Source organism: Phyllostomus discolor, chromosome 1 (genome assembly GCF_004126475.2).
Source record: "Phyllostomus discolor isolate MPI-MPIP mPhyDis1 chromosome 1, mPhyDis1.pri.v3, whole genome shotgun sequence".
Taxonomy (NCBI): Eukaryota; Metazoa; Chordata; class Mammalia; order Chiroptera; family Phyllostomidae; genus Phyllostomus; species Phyllostomus discolor.
In genome coordinates, this window is record NC_040903.2 from 61,502,951 (window position 1) to 61,525,008 (window position 22,058).

A 22,058-nucleotide genomic window follows, 5' to 3' on the forward strand; every position below is an offset into this window, starting at 1 on the left:
TCAGTATTTGGTAGCATTCGGTATTTGAAATACATTTTTATGTTACTTCTGAAGAAGAATATGGCAAACCCTATAGCCCATTGTGTATGTTCTTTACATTTACATTAAGAATGCATTTTCAATGTACCTTTCTTCATTTTTGAAGGGATAAGCCCACAAGAAACAAAGATTGCATTACTCCCCAGGTCGAGCACGTTCTCTTTCTGAACTCACAGTGGCATCTTGCTTCTGCATTCCCTTCCGTGTTCTTCTTGACCTATTCTGACCAGATTGTGAGCTCACCTGGCTGGGGAGCTGAGGCTGAAGCTGGGCGCAAGGACTCTGTCGGTCTTCTTTGGTCCTTGATGATTCTCCATTAATGATCAACTGGAGAATGCTCCTGACTGGTCTCCTCCTTCTGCCCTGCTCACTCCAGCTGATTAATATAGTGGCCAGAAAGAGCATGGAAAACCAGAAGTCTGCCACATTGCTGTTCTGCCACAGCCCTCACCTCCTTCAGGTCTTACTGAAATGTCACCTTTCCACTGGGGCCTCCCCTGACCACCCTGTCTAAAAGGGCAATATCCCTGACCCTTCTCACTTCCTTTCTAGCCTTATTTTTCTCTTAGGCTTACCACTAACATACCACTTATTCAACTTACATAGGTCTTGTGTCTTTTCTGTTTTTCTCACTGTAATGCAAGCTCCATGAGGGGTCAGATTATTAACTCTGCTTTGCTGCATTGTTCCCACACATGGCATAGTACTTGGCACATAGTAGGTACTCAATAAATATTGTTTTTATAAACAAAGGATTGAATAGATGAAGATTGGAGGAGGAGATTCCAGAGAATGCAGTTCTGAGAATACCACCATTATTATTTGTGGGATCATCACGAAGTATTTTTTAATGGTAGAGTAGACAAGAGACCAGAGGTGATCATTTTGTGTCTGATCCTGAAACAAGGGAAGAAAAGGCATTTTTACTGAGGAAACAGGAGTTTATATGAGGCTTAATGAATACATGTTGAGTTAATGTTGAATGCTTATATGTAAAAACACCTGTTGTGGGCTGAATGTTTGTGTCCCCCCAAATTTTTATGAGACCTATTTCCCAATGTGATGGTATTAGGAGGGGGTGCTTTTGGCAGGTAATTATGTCATGAGAGTAGAGACCTCAGCAATAGGATTAGTGCCCTTTTAAATAGGAGACCATGGCGAGCTCTCCTACCCCTTCCACTACTTGAGGTTAGAGTGGTCTGCTTATCAGGAAGTAGGCTTTCATCAGACACCAAATCTGTCAGTGCCTTGGTCTTGAACTTCCCAGCCTCCAGAACTATGAGAGAGAAATTTCTGTTCTGTTCAAGCCATTTAGTCTATGGCATTTTTATTATAGCAGCCTGAATGGACTAAGGTGGGAACTATGGCCAGCAATTTCTTTTCAAATCTGGTCTAAATCTGTGTTTCTTAGCTTGATTTCCTGGGTCTTCCCTTTCGCCAGGTGCTGCAGCCAAATGGCTCCATTTTGCAGTCCCTGAATATGAGATTCCTCTCTTATATCTGGAACTGGGCCATATTCTCTCTCTGCTTCCACCCCTCTTCTTTCTCCCTCCCCTTCTCCCCTTTCTTAATTATTTATTAACCAACTCCCATGGGCCAGGTGCTATGCTAGGTTTTGGGATTACACAGATGAGTAAGATTTGACTTTGTCACCATGTTCCATGTGTTCTAGACCTAGTAGAGAGCTAGGATTTAAGTGGGTGGGAGTATGGAAAAGATAGCTACTGACTAATGTCTACGAGGCCCCCTCCTTATGTGCAGTAAAGATTGGGTGGGTTAGTGCTTGAGTTGTTGCTGGGACTACATGGAGGTTGGTTGGGGATCACACCATTAAAAACGATTACACGTCTTCTAAAAGTCTGCAAACCATTTATGATTTTGATTGTATCCTCTTCGGTATGTATGAGGCAAGCCCAAATCATGAATTTTATGTCTTGCGAATGTGGAAAGGGCTGTTAAATGGTTATCAACTTAAGACCTATGATTCTGGGATTTAATAGCTTTTCTTTTCAGTTCTTTCTTTGGAAATTACCATTAAAAAACCCAAACTAATAACAGAAAGCATACGTGATTGTGCTTTCTCTGAAACTGGCATTAGTGATGTTAGGGTTTGGCTTATAGATTTTTTCTTCTTACCTTTTTATGCCTATTGCTATTATAACCTTGTCATCTTTCTTACTTTTATTATTTTACTGTTCTGTGCCCTAGTACTAACTTCAGGCTAAGCTGAATGGCTTCCCTGCTTAGTTAGGCATAAAAGGCCAAGAATCCACTGGCATGTGTATGTACCTCTCACACATGCTGGGAGATTGAGGGTTAATTTCATTCAGCATTTTTTGTGGAAGAAAAATAATGTGGTAAAGGCCTTTTATTTAGGAAAATAAAGTAAGGGTTTCAGTACTTTTATAGCTTAAATAAAAATATAGAGAGAAAATTATATATTTTAAAGCTTAAAGTAATGAGAATATCTACTTTTGTCTATTTGTTGTCATCTGGGATTTTTTTCTATCAAGTTTTTCTGGCAAAGGGAAATTTTTTAGTACTCTCAAGGACAGTAGTGCTTGAGAGAATTGAATATTTAAATACAAATATAAAAACAGTCATTCCATGCTCAACTGAGGAGACTTAAAATTTATGCTGAAAGTTATACTTACAGAATCATATTTTTTACTAACTACCCTAATGTTAATTATTAATATAAAATTTAATTTGAAAATGATAATTATGAATGTAAAATGGGTTATCAAAAATATATTTTCATATTTCTTAGTATTTAGGCTCTTAAAGAAATAAGAATAGTCAGGGTGATATAAGCATCTCAGTCATTAACAAGCAGAATATTTAACTGGTGTGACAGTTATTATCATTATGCTAATAATAGGAGATGGGGCTCTAGTAAGATTAAGCATTAGCTATTCTGGTCCCCTGAGAAAACTGTAAAAGTCAGCTTCACTGGGTTGTAATTAGAAAAGAAGTATATTTAAACACTGGAAAAAAATCTTAGGTAAATCAGCACACCGTGTGCTAAGGGTATGTGCTTGAAGCCTTTCAATCTCTAGATGTGGTCTGTGTTATGAATACTTTCATAAGCATTTACATACTTGACATTTAGCAATATAGCAGTGTATAATCATATCCACATGCTTTGCTTTATGAAGTAGAATGAAAACTTTGTAAGGGCAGGGATAGCCGTTGATGATTTTGTACATCTTTTTCCCTCTTAGTGCAGTAGAGGCGCAAAATGATGCTTTGTCACTGACAAGACAGGCATAGGAGCAGTATAACTATTGATGATAATAATAACTATTATGGTGCATTTGCTTGCTTGCTATTGGCTAGGTATGAGTATTAGTAGATTTGATCCTATCCTTAGGATGTATTAAATAGCACTATTTAAATATTGTTATTGCTGCCATTTTATGGATGAGACCCATGAGGCACAGAGTGGTTAAGTAACTTGCCTGAGATCACACAGTCAGAGGAGTTGCTGGGATGTAAACCAGGCAGTCTCTCGCTTAGCTCCTGCCTCTCACTTTGCTGCTTGCTGATAGAGCTGTTTCTGGAGGCAATGCTTCCAATTTTAGCAGCTTTTTATGGATTTGTGATTCCTCTGTTTACTTCTCTTTTTTTCTTTTATCCCCCTCCCCCACCCCCTACTGTTAGGTCAAGTACAAAAGAGATTTTGAAGAAAGCAAAGGGAGGGGCTTCAGCATCGTTACTGACACGCCTGAACTACAGAGGCTGAAGAGGACTCAGGAACAAATCAGTAATGTAGGTGGCTGTTTGTTCAGTGATGTGATGGCCCTAACTTGTGTTTCTGGGTGAGAAAGTGAGATTGGGTGACTTGAAGGTGTTTTTGTTGCTTTGGTATGTAAGCAGTACTCAGTGTACTCATAAAATATGCCAAGTTCACCTGTGAAATTCCTTCTTTGATTTCAACAGTTACCTAGAGCCTAAAACTTCAATAGCAGTGACTATATTTCTATAACATAAAAGAAGCTATTGTAATTTAACATCTTACTCCATTTTGAATGGTTCTCAGCTTTGAATTCTTCCAAAAAAGGACTTTCATAGTTTAGTTTAAAAAACCCTACAGGTTTCTTCCCCCCGTAGGTAAACATGCAACACGTACACATATAAGGTCAAGTATCTTGAGAAGTTTCATATTTGCTAATTATGTGTCTATAAAGTTTTGTACTTCAGATCTTTGTAGAAATGAAGAATTAAATTTAATTTTTAAAACATTTACATACGAAGTTGTTTTGAATTTGAAAGCTGTGTCTTATTCAGTAATATATTTTTTTGAAAAAGAAAATTGAGACTAACAAGTTCAAAGCATATCAGATACTGAAAAGTGTTAATTCAATACTAAAGGTGGATAAACAGCAGTTTTTACATTTTGTAATTTATGTCAGTGGTAAAATTTCTTCTGAAGTACTATATAAAGTTTGTTAAAATGTACATTTTATACATTTTAGAAAAAAGTTCAATGTTAGGTATTCAAGAGGAAATATGAATGAAAATCAACCACTGTGTACATGATATGAAAGTGTATGCAAATATCCATTTTTCATGAAAAATTTTCTTTGTGTGTCACTGTACAATCACTAAACTCTGTATATCTAAATGTTATAAGTGATGTAGCCTTAATTTCTGGGAAATGTTTAATTAGCCAATGGTTTGAAACTCACTGATATTTGGCCATCATCATATTTAGAGTAACAATTTGCTGATAGAGTGATAGTATATAATTTGAGAAAGAATTTTATTTGTCAAAAGTTCAGAAACAGAATGATGTTTAAAGAACATTTAGGGAGTGAGAAGAGGCAGAGTAAATACCATTTTTTTTCATATTCCATAATGTTTAGCCATTGTTTGCTCTTTAAATGAGTATTTTATCTTAGTAAGGATTTTTTTCCTTTGAAGTGAAATGGTTGAATTTTAAGGGTTCATGCTGTTTGTCCTTTAGTTTTTCTACCCTGTCTCAACAATGCTCTACCTATGAGTACTGAAGGTTACTCCCCTCATCTCTCTTTCTCTTCATTCTTTCCTTAAATCAGAAACCTATTTTTGCTTTTAAAAATGCAAATAAAAGATACTTGTGTATTCCAGTGGCAGTTACATTTGGTAGTGTTTCTTTTCTTTGCATTATTGTTGGGGAAGTTTTTTTTAAAAAATAAAAACAGTGCTTCACAAAACAAAGCTATAAATCTTCAACTATCACAGAAATTTATTTCAAAAAGAGCTAAACAATTTCTGCTAAAGACATTCACGTGACAGCTAACATAAGGATTGCAGTGGATTCAAAGGTAAGCCTTTTAATTTATATTCAAATTAACTCAATATTCATATTTAATAAGAAAAGAACTGATCATTTCACCAACCTTTATCATTAGCAGGAATATACATTTTATTCAATACCAGAGGCTGTTTGCTGATCTATTCTTCATTATGCAAAAAACCCATATAGCATAGGTACGTATAAATCTACATTTATTATATACATAACAGTATATGAAATACCATTTAGATTCAACCTATAATTTAGACAATGCTGACTTTTTACAGCAAGTAATTTAGGTTTCTTAATATTTTCTTTGTGCTTGTCTTGATATTAGCAACCATAGCAGTCTTGCAAGTAGTACTTTCAGCACGATGAGGCATATTCATATTTGGATAGTAGTAAACATATAGATTTCCTAATGTTACTGTTAGGAATTTACTCTTGAAGAAAGGAAGCTGTTAAGTATTCTGGGGTCTAGTGAATTTATTATTGCTTTATAAGGCCGCAACTTTATGAACTTTTCCGTGACCTCATGGGGTTTTCCATATTATCCAAGGATCTTTTTTCTATAAGAAACCTGGGTTAATCTGAAACTTGGTACTTTGGCTAGTTCAGTTTTCCACATTACTTTCAGATAAACCCAAACACTGAAATATATTGGGCAAATCCAGACAGATACTTTTGACAGTGGCCTGGACTATGTCTGTTCTGAGATGCAGAAGGTGAGAAAATGTCCAGACTGGACAGACACCAGACTTGCTGCAGGAGATGCTGGGATGCTCCTCCTGGAGACTGAAGGATGTGAGATCTGAGCTGCACGGTTAACACAGGATGACGTAGTGGGTCAATTAAGCCAGGGTCTTCACAATCTTTATTTTTCCGATTGCTTCACCTTCTTACTTGTTTTTACTTTATTTAACTTTGAATGTTGTCTGGATCTTTCTAAGCTCCCTCTAATCCCTTTTGGACTGAAGAAAATATAAAGACATAAGACAGGGGATTTAATGACAACTCTTATGTGTTTTGGTTAATACGTTATGGATGAATGGGCATTTTTGATTGCTTGTGTCTGTGTCAGTTTTTTTTTTCTCACACTCTTGTAATCATTTGTCCAGGATTTGAAGTCATTTGGAACTGCCCACTCAGTCTCCATATGTTTGTGAGGTGTGGATAAAATACAGCTGTAAATTTGAAATTGTGTGTAATGAAAGAGGGAGGGTGGGTTTAGCCTTGACTTCCTTCTTTTGGGGTCTATAATGACAACATATTGAGCCTGGGAGATTTATTAAATGCTGTAATTTAAAATTCTTCTGCTCTGTTACTCACTTGGTAGAGCTGCAGAAAGAATAAGAAAAGAGGCCAGATTACAGAATGTGCTGAGTGGTTGGAAAGAAACGGAACTGATTGCCAAATAAATATTTTTTTTCCATGAAATTCCAGAGGAAGTCTTATTGCCTCCTCCCCCTTCCACCTCCTAGCCCAATTCTGGGACATGAATTCACAAATGACAGAAATATCCTAGCGCATCTCCACATTTTCTTTACTTAGTGGTATTATAAAAAATTATCTTAAAGGACAATGTACAAACATGAATGGAGGAATTCCTGTGTCTTTGGACATTTTTAACAACTTTTTTTTCCTGTCGTCCTTATAGCTCTAGCTTGCGTGGGTAATTGTGAAGGCTATTTCTAATTCAGGTGATTACCACCTTCATGTTTATAAGTAGTTCATTCAGGGAACCAGCAGCAGGAGAGCACGGCAGAATCCACACAGACACCTGGGGGACTCGCCCAGCCTAGAGGAGGTTATTGATGAATTTCATTCTGCCTGCTTACACATTAATATAAACTGCATTTTCAATTAGCTGTGACAGTCTGTGGATAAATTGTGAAATGAAATGATAAAGTCCAGCTCTGAGAGACTTTTACAATCTTTGTGCTATAGATAAAATTTAGATGTTTATTTTAAAATTTATTTCAGGTGGCACAGAAATAATTTATGAAAGGGAAAGGAAAAAAACCTAGATGACAAAGCTTATATTTTACAAACTGACTGGAATAGTAAGTGTACCATATGTGATTTGTCGAGATTCGTTCCTGTCCTCAACTCAGAGAAGAAAACATTGTGTATGTCTGTGTGAGTGTGCCCCGGTGTGTGTTAGCATCCATGGGAATCTTTGGAACCCCTTTTCTTAATCACCGACAACATAGACAATAGTGTTTTAACCTGTTTTATATTCTTTCCCTTCCCCTGTCAGTATTTATAATTTTGGTTATCTCTCTCCTGTTTCCCTAATACCCTTTTTACTACCATTTTCAATTTTGCATACCCATTCATAAGAAATGCTTACTTACTTTACCAAAAAAAACAAAAACAAAACTAAGATTGACGTGTTTTTAAAAAGCATTATAGAAAAAAAAGTGTCTCTTTAATTTGATATTGAAATGTAATTATTTTTAGTTTTTTGATGTGGCTACATAATTTTTTCACTGACTTCTTAGAATGCAAAATAAATTATATGCCCATTAATAAGCTCAAGTGGATACTGTTGATTTAGTTCTCTGAGACTTTGTGAATTAACTTAAAAAACATTAGATTATTGGAGGAAAACATGGCCTAATAATTGAATAACAGTGTCTGTGGACTATTAAAAGATTTGATTCAAAGTTAGGTTGTGTGTAAGGCAGGGTGAGCATGAAGGTGGGGTGGCTATCTAGGGATCTGATCTCTGTTTGTAATTTCAATAAATCATTTTGACAGAGACTGACTGTGGTCGTGTTCAGGATGCTGACGGTGTGAAATTGAGTTGTATGGTGGACAGAAGACAAGCAGTCAAGAGCAATCCCCAAAGGCAAAATTTGTTATGTAATTGGGTCAACTCATGCATGAGAAATGCATGCTAATTATAAACTGGTGGCAGAATTAGAGTGTATGAGGCAATTAGGTCTTGTATGAACCCGAACAACTGACATAGGATTTTTCTTTCTTTTAATATTCAGCAAACATATAAAAGGTTCTGTTTTAAGGCGAGAAAGGGAAAGGTTAGAAAGTCATTTAATGTTGAAATTAAAAAAAATTTGTCAGTTTTGACCCTTTATATAAAAAACCATAATAGTTTTATAATTAATGAAAAATGTATATGAACTCTTCTAATTTTGAGTAGTAAAATCTAGTACATTAAGTAGTTTGAAAGGAGAATGGAATAGTATTTTTGTTATAACTGAGAACTGTGTTGATTAACATTGATGATTGGTTATGAGGTCAATGGTTTAAATTTAAGCTCTTGAAATCTATTACTTTCACAGACTGAATTTATATGTTACTTTAATGGACCATACTTTATCTCCAGCTTATCTCAACCAGTGACTGACGCTTTCTCAAGTATAATAGTGGGTCAGCATTATTTTAGGTCAGAGAAAGTGATAGGGCAATAACATGTATTTTCCTTCTAATACCTAACACATGTATGAATGCTTTATTCATTTCAAAACACTTTGACATATCCAGTCTAATTAGAGCTTCTGAACAACCTCTCCTCAGGGAAAGCATTTCTATAAGGAATACGTATACTTTCATGAGAAAAGTGTACGGAAAATTACCTTGTAGTCCTTTCTCATTTCCAAATCTGTGGTTTTCCTAACACCTGGTTTTGCTTTATTTTTCCACCTAGGGCAGAACTTCAAAGGTTGATCTCTTCTTTTTATCCTCAATTTTTTAGCCACAGTCACTTAAAGAAACAAACACATCCCAGACCAGTAATTACTTGTGCATGGCAAGTACAAGGGTTGTGGTTATAGAAAGGCATTGTCTGAAGGGGAGGCTTGGGAAGGACACCCCTAATAAAAGAATTAACACGTAAGGCTTCTTTTTGAAAACAAGGACTAAGGATCCAGAAAATGATTTCTGAGATCCGCCTTTTGTGCAGTCCCTTTCCCCCACTCTGCTCCTTTCAGTCCCACGGTGCTCAGGCCCTTATCGCTGGAGTTGTTGCAGGAGCCTCCTAATTGGGCTTATCGCCTTCCAGCCCCTTTCTGCTCCTTCCATTGTATCTTAAACACTGTCACCATGTGACTCTTTCCAAAATTTCTTTTTCATCAAAACCCTAATTATGACCCACTAAAAGTTTTTCCTTGGACCTTCACTTTGAGGAGGATAAAGTCTACCCTAAGCCCTTTAATTCTGACTTGGAGGATTCTCCACAATCTGCTCCCAAATTATTTTTCACCTCAGCTCTCACTGCCCTTCAACACTATCCTGTCATTTGTTTCAGGCCTGGCCGACTTGCTCGGTGCTGGGCTTTCACGTGAGTCATTCCTGTTGTTTGGAACAATCTTATGCTCTGTGAATGACATCCTCACCCCCGATCCCAGACACACACTCAGAGCCGTGCTGCAGAGGCCTCTCGGCAGTGCTCCGAATGATGGCGCTATTATCTGTGCTACTCATTTCACACACCACACTCCACGCTTTGGTTTCAATGTGTCACGTGGTATGTTTTACCTCTCTAAATTCATGAAGATGAAGATTATTCATGTCTTTTTCAATTTATTTTTTCTATATCCAAGAATGCATATCATGGCACTTTGTACCTTTCTTGTCATGTCCTTAATTTAGACTCTCTCTATCCCTTCCTTGGGTTGTGGGAATGTCTCTTGAGTGTTCTCACCTGTCATTAGTACTGCCTCTTCTCCCTCCCAAACTGTTCTTCTTGTGGTTTCTTGCCAGGTTCCTAAAACACTTCTAATCATGTCACTTTCTTCCTTAAAATCTCAATGGCTCCCCATTGCCTTTGGGATAAAATGCAAAACCATTAACATGGAGTGTGAGGCTGTCTCTGGTTTAATCCAATCAAGGTCTACAGCCTAGGTGCTTGTCTTGGACCTGAGCCCTGTTCACTTCAAACTTCTGCCTAGAAGGCCATATGCACCCTCTCCATGTCCACGCTCAGCTCAGAGGCTGCCTCCTCTTTCCTGGCCTTGTTCTTCCCCTCCCCAGCCTGGCAGCCTGGTTCTATAGCTGCATTATGAGCTTTTTTCTCCTAGACCCAACTCGATGAAGATTTGGACTGTGTCTTTTTCTCTGTAGCCCCATGGCCTAGCACAGAGCTAAAATTGATAAACAAATGAATTGACTTCTTGTTTCAGCAAATCTTTTCCGCATGGCTTCACCCTCTGCCCAAGCAAGGCTGCTGGCTCTGGGACTTATTCAAGACCGCCCTGATAAACACACCTGTATCAGTACTTTGAGGAGTGAATCTCTCACATTGTGTGAATTTCACCTTAAAATGGTGATTATTACAAGGAGTTTTAATCTTTCTAAATTTATTTAAATCAAACATCTACTAAGATCTATGTAGATATCACATCAATTTTCTTCCTTAAAACTCCTAGATCTTTTCCTCTTTCTATCATTTTCTAGCATAAAGTAGTTACCTAATAAATATTTGTTCAGTAAATGACTGAATTTTTTTAAGGGTGTTATTTTTTATTTCCTCAAGTTATTTTTCTTTCTTTTTCAGGAAAGTCTGTCTTTCCATCCAAGTCTAGGCCAATAAAAATTTTCATAGGATAAAGGCACAGTACAGTAAGGAACTAATCAATCCCTTTAACACAGAATTGCTCAAACCTATAATAATGCCTGACACATAGCAGGTACTCAGTAAATGTGGGTTAAGTAAATGAATGAGGCAATAATATTTAAAATATTGACTGCTTTTGCACATCCTTTTTCTTGAAACCTCTCTTTGTTTTAAAATTGCTTTGAAGTTGTCATTTGTGCTGCTTGATAAACACCTATTTTTCACTTTCTCCTGTTTTCACTTAAATATTTCTATAGTTTCATAAAAGATTGTAGCAGTATTCTCTCAGTAAAGCAGGACCAATTGCTTTCTAAATGTGGCATCTAAAAAATTCATTATATTAGAAATGCAAGAATTGGCCCTGTTTTAAAATGTCAGAGCCAGGGAATTGACTTTGGTGTCTAAGCACCTGAGAAAAATGGCTTGCATTAGTGTTTGCTGGCTGCCATAACAAAATGCCACAGGCCGTGTGGCTTAAACAACTGCATTTATTTCCTTATAGTTCTAGAGGCTGGAAATGCCAGATCAAGTCAAGAAGGGTGGTTTCTGGGGAGAGCGCTCTTCCTTGCTCTGTCCTCACGTGGCCTTTCCTTGGTGCATGTGCATCAGAGAAGGAGATCTCTGGTGTCTCTTCCTCTTCTTGTAAGGACACTAATGGAATAGGACCAGGGCCTTACCCTGATGACCTCATTTAACCTCTATTTCTTAAAGGCTCTATCTCAAAATATAGTCATAGGGGAGTTAGGGCTTCAAAATTTGAATTTGGGGTGGGGGGAACATAATTCAGTTCATAGCAGACTAAAGGAGAAATGGCCTGCATATATCACAGGGTAATCTGGAGGTGAGTAGCAGACGTTTTGTAACTGTAAGCTACTTTTATTAGCCAGTTCATTTAGTGAAGGGTGATAACACCACCTGTTGCCATTCCAGGAAAACTTTTACAATCAATTTGGAATTTTTCTGCTTTCAAACTCAACAATCTTAACTAAGAAACAAAATCCCTTTTAAGTCCTATTTCCAATGACCTTTATTGGTCCTTTCAAGCCCTTTTTTATTTGTGGTTTTTGAGTGATAGTCATTCACAGAAACAAAGATAAATTAGGTAGCAGTAATTATGTTTTTAAGTTTTCCAGGTGTCTGTGGAGCCGTGTAGCTCACTCGTGTCCTGGGCTGGCAGTTTGGCCTGGGCAGGTGTGAGGAAAAAGGAGGGAGGAAGTGTGATGATGGAGAAGAAACATTGCTATGCCACAGGGGGAGTCTAATAAATGCCATCTTTTTTTTTTTTTTTTAAGTCTCAATATTTGTGCATTATACAGATTTAAAACTTAAAAAGTATCTGACTTTTCTTCCAGATTTTAGTATACATTTTGGGACATACCTATGGAGAGTACCTACTGAATGTTAAAGAAAAACCAGAAATATTACCTATATATTTGTGGAGTCTCCAAATGTGACTATCACTTATAATTATGGCACATAATTATAATTTCAATGGCCATTTGGAGGTAAGTTTAAGACCTGGTTTTTTAAAAATTTAATAAGTGAAGTAGTCAAATGTCATTGCTACTTACTGGGAGGTCATGAATCAAGGGAGACATACAGAGGTTTGATTAAAACCCATTGGTAACACAAGCCAAGTTTATATAATTAAAGACTATTGCATGATTGAAGGTTAGAAGCAAGAATTTTCTTAAAGTGTATGCAGATATGTTCTCTAGTTTGCTTTTCATTTTCCTAGAAGAACTATGTTATGGATGTTGCTTTTTAAAATTTTTTGCTTGTACTTTCTACTATAGCTTTTCTATTACATTGCCAGGGCTGCTTTTGTAGCCTTTTGCTCCCCTGCACAAAATTATATGTAATGCTGCTTGTAAAAGCCTATCTCTAAATTTCTGTTTTAAGGGCCTAGTGTTTTTGTGAAGTAAGTACCTCTGGAGCTGGTTCCAAGGACGAGAAGCAAGAAGGTATGATCATTTTCTTTGTTTGCTTATATTTCTGATTTTTTACCCTAATTAATTATAAGAAAGTCAACCTTTGATTTGTTTGAATTAAGCTTTTGTATCATTGCAATCTTAAAATTACACAGGTGTCAGAATTTGTTTGTTTTTAGCAAACTATGGAAAAGAGTATAGATTTAGAAAAAAATAAAAGGAAAAAACCTTTAAAATCATTCTGTTCTTCCCAAAACTTGTTATTTTTGATAGACTTGATCTCCCCAAAGTGATTTAAATATTTACTTTTGTTATGTAATTATTATGAGGCCTCTGAAGACAAGTGACATTTCTTGCTCATGTTTGAATCCTTCAGAATAGGGTGCTTTGACTATAAAGAATAAGGTCAAAGTAAAAGTGGCCTTCACAGTTGCTTTAAGTGTGCATAGGTATTTGTTCAAACACATTTGCTGTGGACATTACATTGCACCAGGCCCTGTGGGTTGCAAAAAAATGAGGAGCCACTTTGTGCATGGGTTTTATGCTGACACTGGAATGCATGAAGTGTCTGGGAGAGGTGTTCGTGGAGGAGAGCCTCAGTACAACCTAAAGGGGTCTGCGAGGGAGAGGATGGTGTTGAAATGAGCAAGAGAAGGAAGGAAGGAAGGGAATAAGGTTGGGAACGCCTAACAGCTACTAGTTCGAGTGCTGAGAGAGACATTATTACTGAAATGTTGATGGAGGCAAGATTGTTGAAAGAGTTGTATCACATTTTCAAATGTGCATACTTTTGGAATCTATAAATCCAAAAAATTCTTTAAAGAAACTATTTTTCAAAACAACTGTTGGACTTAAACATTTTTCAGTGTTTACCATGTGCCAGGCACTTTGTTGGAGGTAGGTGGAGTGGGATATGATGAGGAATAAAATACATATGACCCCTGACCTCATGGAGCTTGCAGTTTATCCTCTAACAGGCAAGCAGGTCATTGGGGCACAGAGCGGTAAGTGCCCGATGGAGGAAACATGTTAATATCAGAAAGATAACTAACCACATTTGAGAGGTAAGGGAATCCTCTCTCTACTTATGGCTATTTGAAAATAGTGTTTGAAGAATTCCACTAATATGTTTTTTTGAGTGATGATTCATACTGTTCTTTTGTAAATTGGTGTTATCAATTTTGTTTTTAAGTTTGCGTGTCTCCTCATGTATTCCCTACCTGTCAGTATGGGTTTCCAAAAAAATCACTGAAATGAACAAAACCATAGTATTATATATAAACTGTAAAAAATGTTCATTTATTGAAGAGTATTGACCATCAAACTTATTAATTTCAGGATAGTTAAAAAGATCAATATAAATTTCTGTGTATATTTAATATTTTATACATATGTTCTATTTTGGCTTTCAGTATGTAAGAAGTTTAAAGGTTTCAAAAATAAAGCTATTGTCATTTTTCTTACCTCTTTCCCCAACCTCTGCAATAATATTTTTGATTTAAATTCTTTGTCATAATGTGGTCCAAAATATGGAGAAAACATTTTGCTTTAAAAAAACATACACGTATCTGCAAGAGCCATATATGCACATGCAATGACTGTGTTCCCCACGCACACATAGAGTGTGCAGGCGTGTCTGAGCAAGAGCCCCCAAAAGGAAGTGATAAACATTGCTCAGTGCAGTTCGGTTTCCACCTTGGGCGATCTTGGCCCAGCCTGTGCTGACAATGAACCTCGGGACGCCCACTCAGTGCTGTGGGGTCTTTTCCTGCCAAATATTGTTCTCTTGCAAGATTAAATAGCCGAATCAGTGTGGCCCGAATCTAGATCCTGCTGAGAGTATTAAGACTCCTGCAGGTTGTAATACAGATTAGCTGGTGAGAGCTCTGCTGGAAAAATAAAGTGAGTTTCTCTAAATGAATTTAACAACTGCTGGGAACCTTTTTGTGTCCTCCAGCGTGAGTGAGTGTGCTGGCAGTTAACCATTTATTTCCCTTATTTTCTCCAAAAGTTGCTCCAGTCCACTCAGAGGCATTTATTATAAACACATTCATAATTTTATTTCACATTTATGTTTTGCCAGATAAGGCATTTGACATGTTAAATTACTAAGTACTATGAAGGGTAGATGATTATTGATTTTATTTATTTAAGGAGGCAAACCAATTTTTGTACTAATAAAATTAATGTAATTTATATGATGGAGTAAACCATACCACTGGGTTATTTAGAGTAAACTGACTAGCACATTGCATTCTGATCACAGGCTTTATGTTATTGGTCGAAAAATTGTGAAATATCTAGCAAGAGGCAGAACAGATGGCTAAAATTGTTTACATTGCTTTCAGCCTCTATTACTATTTCTGCTCCTGGTGTGTGTTGATAACCTTTGAAGGTTCTAAATTCTACAAAGATTATGATGCTTTCCCTTAAATGAAATAAATTGAAAAATCAAAAGCAATGACACTAAACTCTAAAGCATAAAACCCACAGATAACCTGAAAATAATTAGTAGTTTGTTAGATTTTTCTGGTTGCTGGCTTCTGGGTAAGTTCATCAAACTTTCCTGGGGGCCCCTTACCTTGCTTATGTGTGAAGCATGTGCTCAGTCAGTTTATGAGACAGTCCTTCCATCTGCTTCCGAGTAAACGTTATTACTCGTTTGTCTCCTGACACCTCGAGTGTGTGTGTGTGTGTGTGTGTGGGTATGTGTGTGTGTGTGCAATTTCTCAGTACAAATGTCTGTGACTGTGATTGTAAATGGCAGAGCATGACACAACTGTGGTGCTCTTGAACCGACCAGTGCTGTGTTTACTTTGGTAGATGGCTCCTTCCGTTATTGCTGTGATTATTACAATATCTTGAAAAGATAATTGAATTATTAGCTTTTTATAACTTGTTGCCATAAGCACACCAAAAAACTGGGGCTAAAAAAAAATGTCCTGAGAAGAAGGCATGAGGAGAGGGGAGCAGGAACCATTTGGCAGCTTTCAGCCTGTCTTCCCAAAATAGCCTGTAGTTTGCAGTTATCCTGGGTGAGCGTGTTAGACCCAGTGCCCCCTGACCTGAAATCTGTTCTCTGAATGCTGTGGGAGTTGGCTTGCAGCTCCACTGCACTGCTGGTGGAAGAACTGGGGCCAGAACTGAGGTCTTCTGCCCTCTAATGTAGTTTACCTTTCGTTTTGGACACATGACTCTTTGAGTCACATTTTTGGCATTGTTGGTATTTGCAGTTATTCAGAAACAGACTTTCAAGGGGTGTTCAAAAAGGCCTTCTATGTACTCAACTGTAAATCTTCTAAAATATCATTAATGGCTCAAAAAATGTATCAGTTCAAGTGGACAAAATATTAATATATTGCACAGGGTCTGGCAGAAGTAAGGCTGGCTTAAGTGTGGTTGGTAGGGTAATAATATGGGTGTAATAATTTCTAGTTTTAATTTGAACATTTTACCTAAAATGTCATATACTGTGCGATAGTGTGATAGTGTTATGTTACAGAATTACATGCTTATGACTTTGTAAAAAAAATTTTTTTAGTGAAAAAGGGACGTTATTTGTGCCAGACCCCTGCCTGTACTTACCAAATGCCCATGGGATTTCCATGCTCAGGATCCCTGATTTTAGTCTCCCAACATGAAGACTACCCCCATCTTAAATTATGAAACATATCACATATATAAACAGTCTGTAGGAACTCATGTACAGTTTAAAGAACAATAACAAGGTATACATCCACGTAACTGCCACCAGCTTAAGAAATGGAGCATTTGGGAAACCTCTGAAGGCCCCTGTGTTTATAGCTCACCTCTGACTTGTTCTCCAGAACACAAGGGCTACTGCATTTTGAAAACACAGATTTTCTTAGTGAAATGATGAAACGATAACTTGAAAATTCATTTTCCATATATGGAAACAATGTGTAGATGTTGGAGAAAACTTCCTTGGTTTCTTGGTCTGTTAGAGCACAGGCGGTCTGCAGGGCTTATCCCCACTCAGCCACTTGGGACCTGGCATGAGCATGCCAGCCACTGACTGCGTCACTGTCACTGTCACCGCTCACCGCTCTTCGTCCCTAGTTGGCGCCTGTGGTCCAGATGGAGGCGGGAGTGGGAACAGTCGTTCATGAAGGGCTCACTCCATGCTGGGCACAGTCTTTCACATTTGTTATTCATTTGCTTTTCTCACCAGTCACTAGAAGTAGTTGTTGGTATCCTCCTGTCACAGATGAAGCAAATTGAGAGAGGATGAGGCAATTGCCTGAATACACACAGCCAGTGAGGAACAAAGTGGGTCTGGAGTCCAGGTTTTTTCTGATTTCACGATGCGAGATTTTCCTTCCACGGCACACTTTCAGGGTCATTCCTTATCTGTTGTACCTAGAACCCTTGTGCCTAGAGCAAATGTCACAGACATGAGCTCCTTTTTGTTGGTGCAGAAGTTAATTCATTCTGAAATGACATTTTGGAGGTCAGATAGTGATGTGTGAGGACCAAAAGTAGAAGTCCCACATTTCTTAACACTGAGAACAGAGCTTTATCACCCATGAATAGGATGACCCATTCAAATGTTCCTTTGTGTGCTGGGCTCCAGGAAGGCTTTGTGTTGCCACAGACAGTGGGAGTTATTCCTGCCATACTTGATGCTAAGGTTTAATGCATAATCTCCTTCAGGATACACTTACCTTTCTTGTTCTGCCCTCCTTTGAAGGTGCCTGCTCTGTGCTTGGCACTGTCTTAGCAACTGAGGATGTAAGATCTAAGTACATACAGTTCTGTTTTAGCCCAGAACACACAATCAGCCTGGTAAGTGTGTTAGGAGAGAGATTAGGTTTCGAGTAGTACAGAGACAGGCACCTAGCCCTAGCTGGTCACCAATGGCTTACAGAAGAAGGTGGCATGAGATGAGTTTCTGTGAGTGAGTCAGGACAGAGGCAAGGGAGGAAGAGGTACTAGTTCATGGTGGGTGGCAAAACCTTCCCACACAGTGTTCTATGTATACAAGGAATCAAGAATGAAAGTGTATGATGTTTTTGAGGAAATGCAAAGTCCAATTTTACGCTAAAGAATTTGGGGAATAACTAAAAGATCTGTTTTTGAAAAACAAGGAAATGACACTGGATTTTAGGGTCATCATTTTTCTAAATGTTGGAAGTAGTTTATCTAGTCCTTTTGTCAATCTGACCCCTCTTCGGATTTGTTGGGATTTTTCACCATGGGATCTTGAGGCCTCTTATTTCTAGCTATTGAGCCTGACATGATTAAAGCACTAGTATTTGCAGGGGTCTGCTTTGGGGAACAAAAGGAAAAAATCATGATTTCTTATATCTCTGTAATTTTAAGCTATGCCAATTAAGAAAAACTTAAACAGTTTTATTGCATGGATTTAGAATTGAATGACAAATGTTGAGCACAGGTGTCTGTACGGTATGTAAATAGGACAGTGGTGTGTTCACGCCCCAACTGTGATACAAGCCTGGGATGGCTAGTCTCAGACACAATGTCAGGTTGGCAGGTCTGAGAGTGTAAACCTGCATAAATATGTATGCCTTCAGCATTGCATGCAAATGCTACATTAGTCCCATGCAAATATGGAGAGAAAAGTCCCAGTTAACTGAACTGTTTGTAACAGGGAGTATTCTGGTAAATGTATTATATTTGTAATATAATAAAGGTTAAGCCTAAACCTTTATTGATCCTATTGACAGGGTTTCCAAAAGTTAGATACAAACTAGAGTACAGCTAGCTTTAATTAAAACATTTAACTTCCTCTTGCCTATTACACAAGCCAGAGAGCATGGTCATCGACCAGCGCAGACCACTACACAACGATGGTCCGAGAAATGACCCAGGGTCTCGGTTGTCCTCAGGACACTGTCTGGAAATAATCATTTTTGGCAGCTTATGAGGGTGTTTGCCTGAAATTATTTACCTCTGACTCCTAAAGTCAGGATGCAAAGGAACAAAATCCTAGTAGTTGAATAGTTTTGAATGACTTACTTTTGTATGTCTAAGGAATTGAGGACTTGATTCTAGTTAAAAGCAGAGGAAGTTAGTTTTCAATTGTGGCAAGATACGTAGATAAGGAACAAGAAATAACTTCCTACTATATGTGGATTATATGATAAAGACTCTTTCAGCTCTTACAATGACCTGTTCAGGCAGAGTGTTCTATTGCATTCATTATGCTTCTTTTCTCCCACGTCTCAGAGAGGAGTGATAATATTTAATGCTTATTGTAAGTTGAGAAGATCAATGAAAGTGTGATGGAAAAGCCCTTTGCATGACGCAGAAGAAAGACAGCATGAAATAAAAATATGAAGTCAAGATTTCTTTATGGGGATTGGTACATGGAGGGATGACTGGCTTTCCTTTTTGGCCCTTTACCGTTTTAGTAAAATGTAATTGAGAAACACAAGGAAAGCGGTGTAGTCTGGCTTGGGAGACTCGGGGAAGCGCGTGTGCCTGCTGCAGAGGAGGGGCAAGCTGGGCTGTTCTGCACTTGGCAGATGCTCTCTTCAATCCCTCCAGATCACACATCCCAAGCCAAGTGGTAGTAATTCTTCCAGAGGATTCCAACATGTTCTATTTTGAAATGGGGATTAGTAATAGGAAAAAAGTGATAAGGTTTACTGCAACGTTTAATTTTCTTTTTCCTTATGGTTTTGTTCTTTTGAAGAGTATTTAAGATGATCAGATGTTTATGGCCCTGAAAAAGAGTCAACCTATCCTTATTAAGAAGGTGGGGGAATGTTCAAGTCAGTTGAACAATGTTGGATTGCAAAGTCATTTTGAAGGACAGAATAGGCAGTAATTAGAACAGGGAGAAATTAAACCATAATGAACTGTAATCCTAAAGAAAATTAAAACACAGAAAACACTGCATTATTTATTTGGATTCAGTGGGAACGTGCTGAGTGAGAGGCAGCTGGCTTTCTGCTTTTTGGAGTGTTTGTAGACGTAGAGAAGAAGCTGTCAGTCAGATTTAAGCTCTCACTTAATTCTTGCTCTTAGGCCAGATCTAACCATAAAGTGAAGTGGGCAACAGACACAGTTCACTATGTGACTCAGGACAGGGAAGATGTGGCCCTGAGTGACAAGAGGGCTCAAACTTGGATTCTGCTGTACCAATTTCATCATCACTAACCCCATTTCCTAGGGTCTTTTCTCAGCAGACCTTTGGGCTTTAGAGCTGATTTTAGAGGCAGGCAAGACCTGGATTCAAATGCTAGCCTCTCCTTTAATTACCTGTTACTCCAGGAAGTAGAGGTTTTCTGCTTCATTCACTTCATTGTATGTAAGTTTCCACATCTGTAAAATGGGAATAAAAACCACTTCACTTGAAGAATTATTATGATAATTAAATATTAGCTCTTATTAACATAATTAAAACACTTGACATAGCGCTCAATAACTTGTAGTTTTCTTATTGTGGAATAAACTGGTAATTGAGACAAGATCCTGGCATGAAAATATTTTAAACAGTTACTTCATTTTGATCTGTAGAAATAGCAGCATTTCTGATCTTCAAATCTATTATCATTTATAACAGTTTATTTAATTTATGTGGACTTTCTCACAGTAACTTTTAAAAAAATTATTGTCTCTCATAGTTGTATATAAAACATCTTCATTAAACAAGGTTGCAAAATTTTCCTGGCAGCCTATGACTGCTGTAGAGTTTTCATTGATTGGAGTAGAAGTCAATCCTTTGAGAGTAAGCATACTGATGTAATGATTGTCATGTATTCAAGGTGAAAAAAATTTTGATGAGTGCAGCTTTGCACAATATATATTGTAAGTTCACAAGTGGATTGCTTCCCAGTTTAGGCTTGGGACCCTAAGAGTTGTAGGTAAATCCCTAATGATGTTTTGCTTCCTCTTAAACATTGTGAAAAGTATCAAGGTCATTTAAATGCCGGCTTATACATAGGATGGAGGAGATGGATGGAGGATGGAGGAGAACCCATATTTCCACTGCAATTCTCTGTTTTCAGTAACATTTGAATTCTGCTTCTGCTTCATTAAAAGGCACAGATTCCAGATTTGGTCTTTGATCTGAAAAAGGAGATCTGTTAGTCTCTTTGGTGATTTCCAGGTGATACTGCTGTTTTAGGCGTATCACTGGGTGGGCTGACTCACTGGTGTGGTCTCAGTTTTGTTATCTGTGTTCCGTGCTGTGCTCAGTGACTCAGTAACATCTCTTCGGTAAAGAGATGCCGATACTCATCTACAAGGTCCATTGATATTAGTATGACTTGTAGGCTCAGAGTAACCATTTGTCATATTTAGCACAGTCTGAGCAGGTGAAATTTTTTGCTGTTTGTTATCCAGAAGTAAATGTATTTTGTGATCTTTGTTATAGATATCCACAGGGATCATAGATGCTTCCTCAGGGGCCCTACCACAGTGTTGAAGGACTGCTTTAAATTTCTTTCTCCCCAGCCACCTAGAATGTGGTTTTTTGAGCTCAGCAAATGTGACCAGTCATATTTTTAACCCCAGCACCAGACATATTCCCTGGTGTGAACTAGCATCCAATAAATGTTTTAATGAATAAATGAAATTGTGTGGCACTTGGCTTCACTGTTGCATAGTATGCAAATTTATTTCCAGATTCATTTGCACTCCAAACTTTCACAAGGCTCTGACCTAGATTTTCTCTCTTCCTGTTTGGCCCCTAGCAGAGATTTGATGCAGTGTCTTAAAGATTTGTCTGTAAAGGAAAGATTAGGTGTGTTATAGGTGCTATGGTTGCTCCTGATATGAGTCACAATAGGTTAACTGATGAAATAAATCATTCTCAGATCTGAGCACAGTAAAGGTTTATTTTTTCTGACATCAAAGTTTAATGCATGTTGGTAGCAAAGACAGAGTTCTAGGGGCTCTGCTCCATGCAGTCATTCAATGATCCAGGCCTGTCTGGTGTTTCTGATTATCCCGGGGCCTTGGAAATCCCCCCCTGGATGAACTACATCTGGCATGCTGTCAGAGAGAGGAACCTCAGTGGATCATGAGAAGTTTTAGGGGTTAGGTCTGAGAGTCATATACATCAATCCAGCCATATTCTACAGGTGAGAATTCAATGTCAAGGAGGAAGACAAAAAGTGGTTATTGGTGGCCAGGGTCAGTCCCTGTCATACACATTTATCAAAAGTCTGTCCTTCTAGGCCAGGCAGAAATAGTGCCAAACTCCTTGTGTGTTTTTTCAGCCTCCAAGACGCTT

At 37.9% G+C, this 22,058-nt stretch overlaps 1 protein-coding gene across 2 annotated transcripts in view; it reads left to right on the forward strand.

Moving 5' to 3' along the window:
• The window catches only part of NEBL (nebulette), a 341,865-nt gene that overhangs the window by 176,799 nt on the left and 143,008 nt on the right, over positions 1-22,058 (forward strand). For both annotated transcript variants that reach the window (XM_036023529.1, XM_028506855.2), the window contains exon 4: positions 3,703-3,810. In XM_036023529.1, coding sequence (XP_035879422.1) covers positions 3,703-3,810 — 108 coding nt within the window. The remainder of the gene's footprint in view (positions 1-3,702; positions 3,811-22,058) is intronic.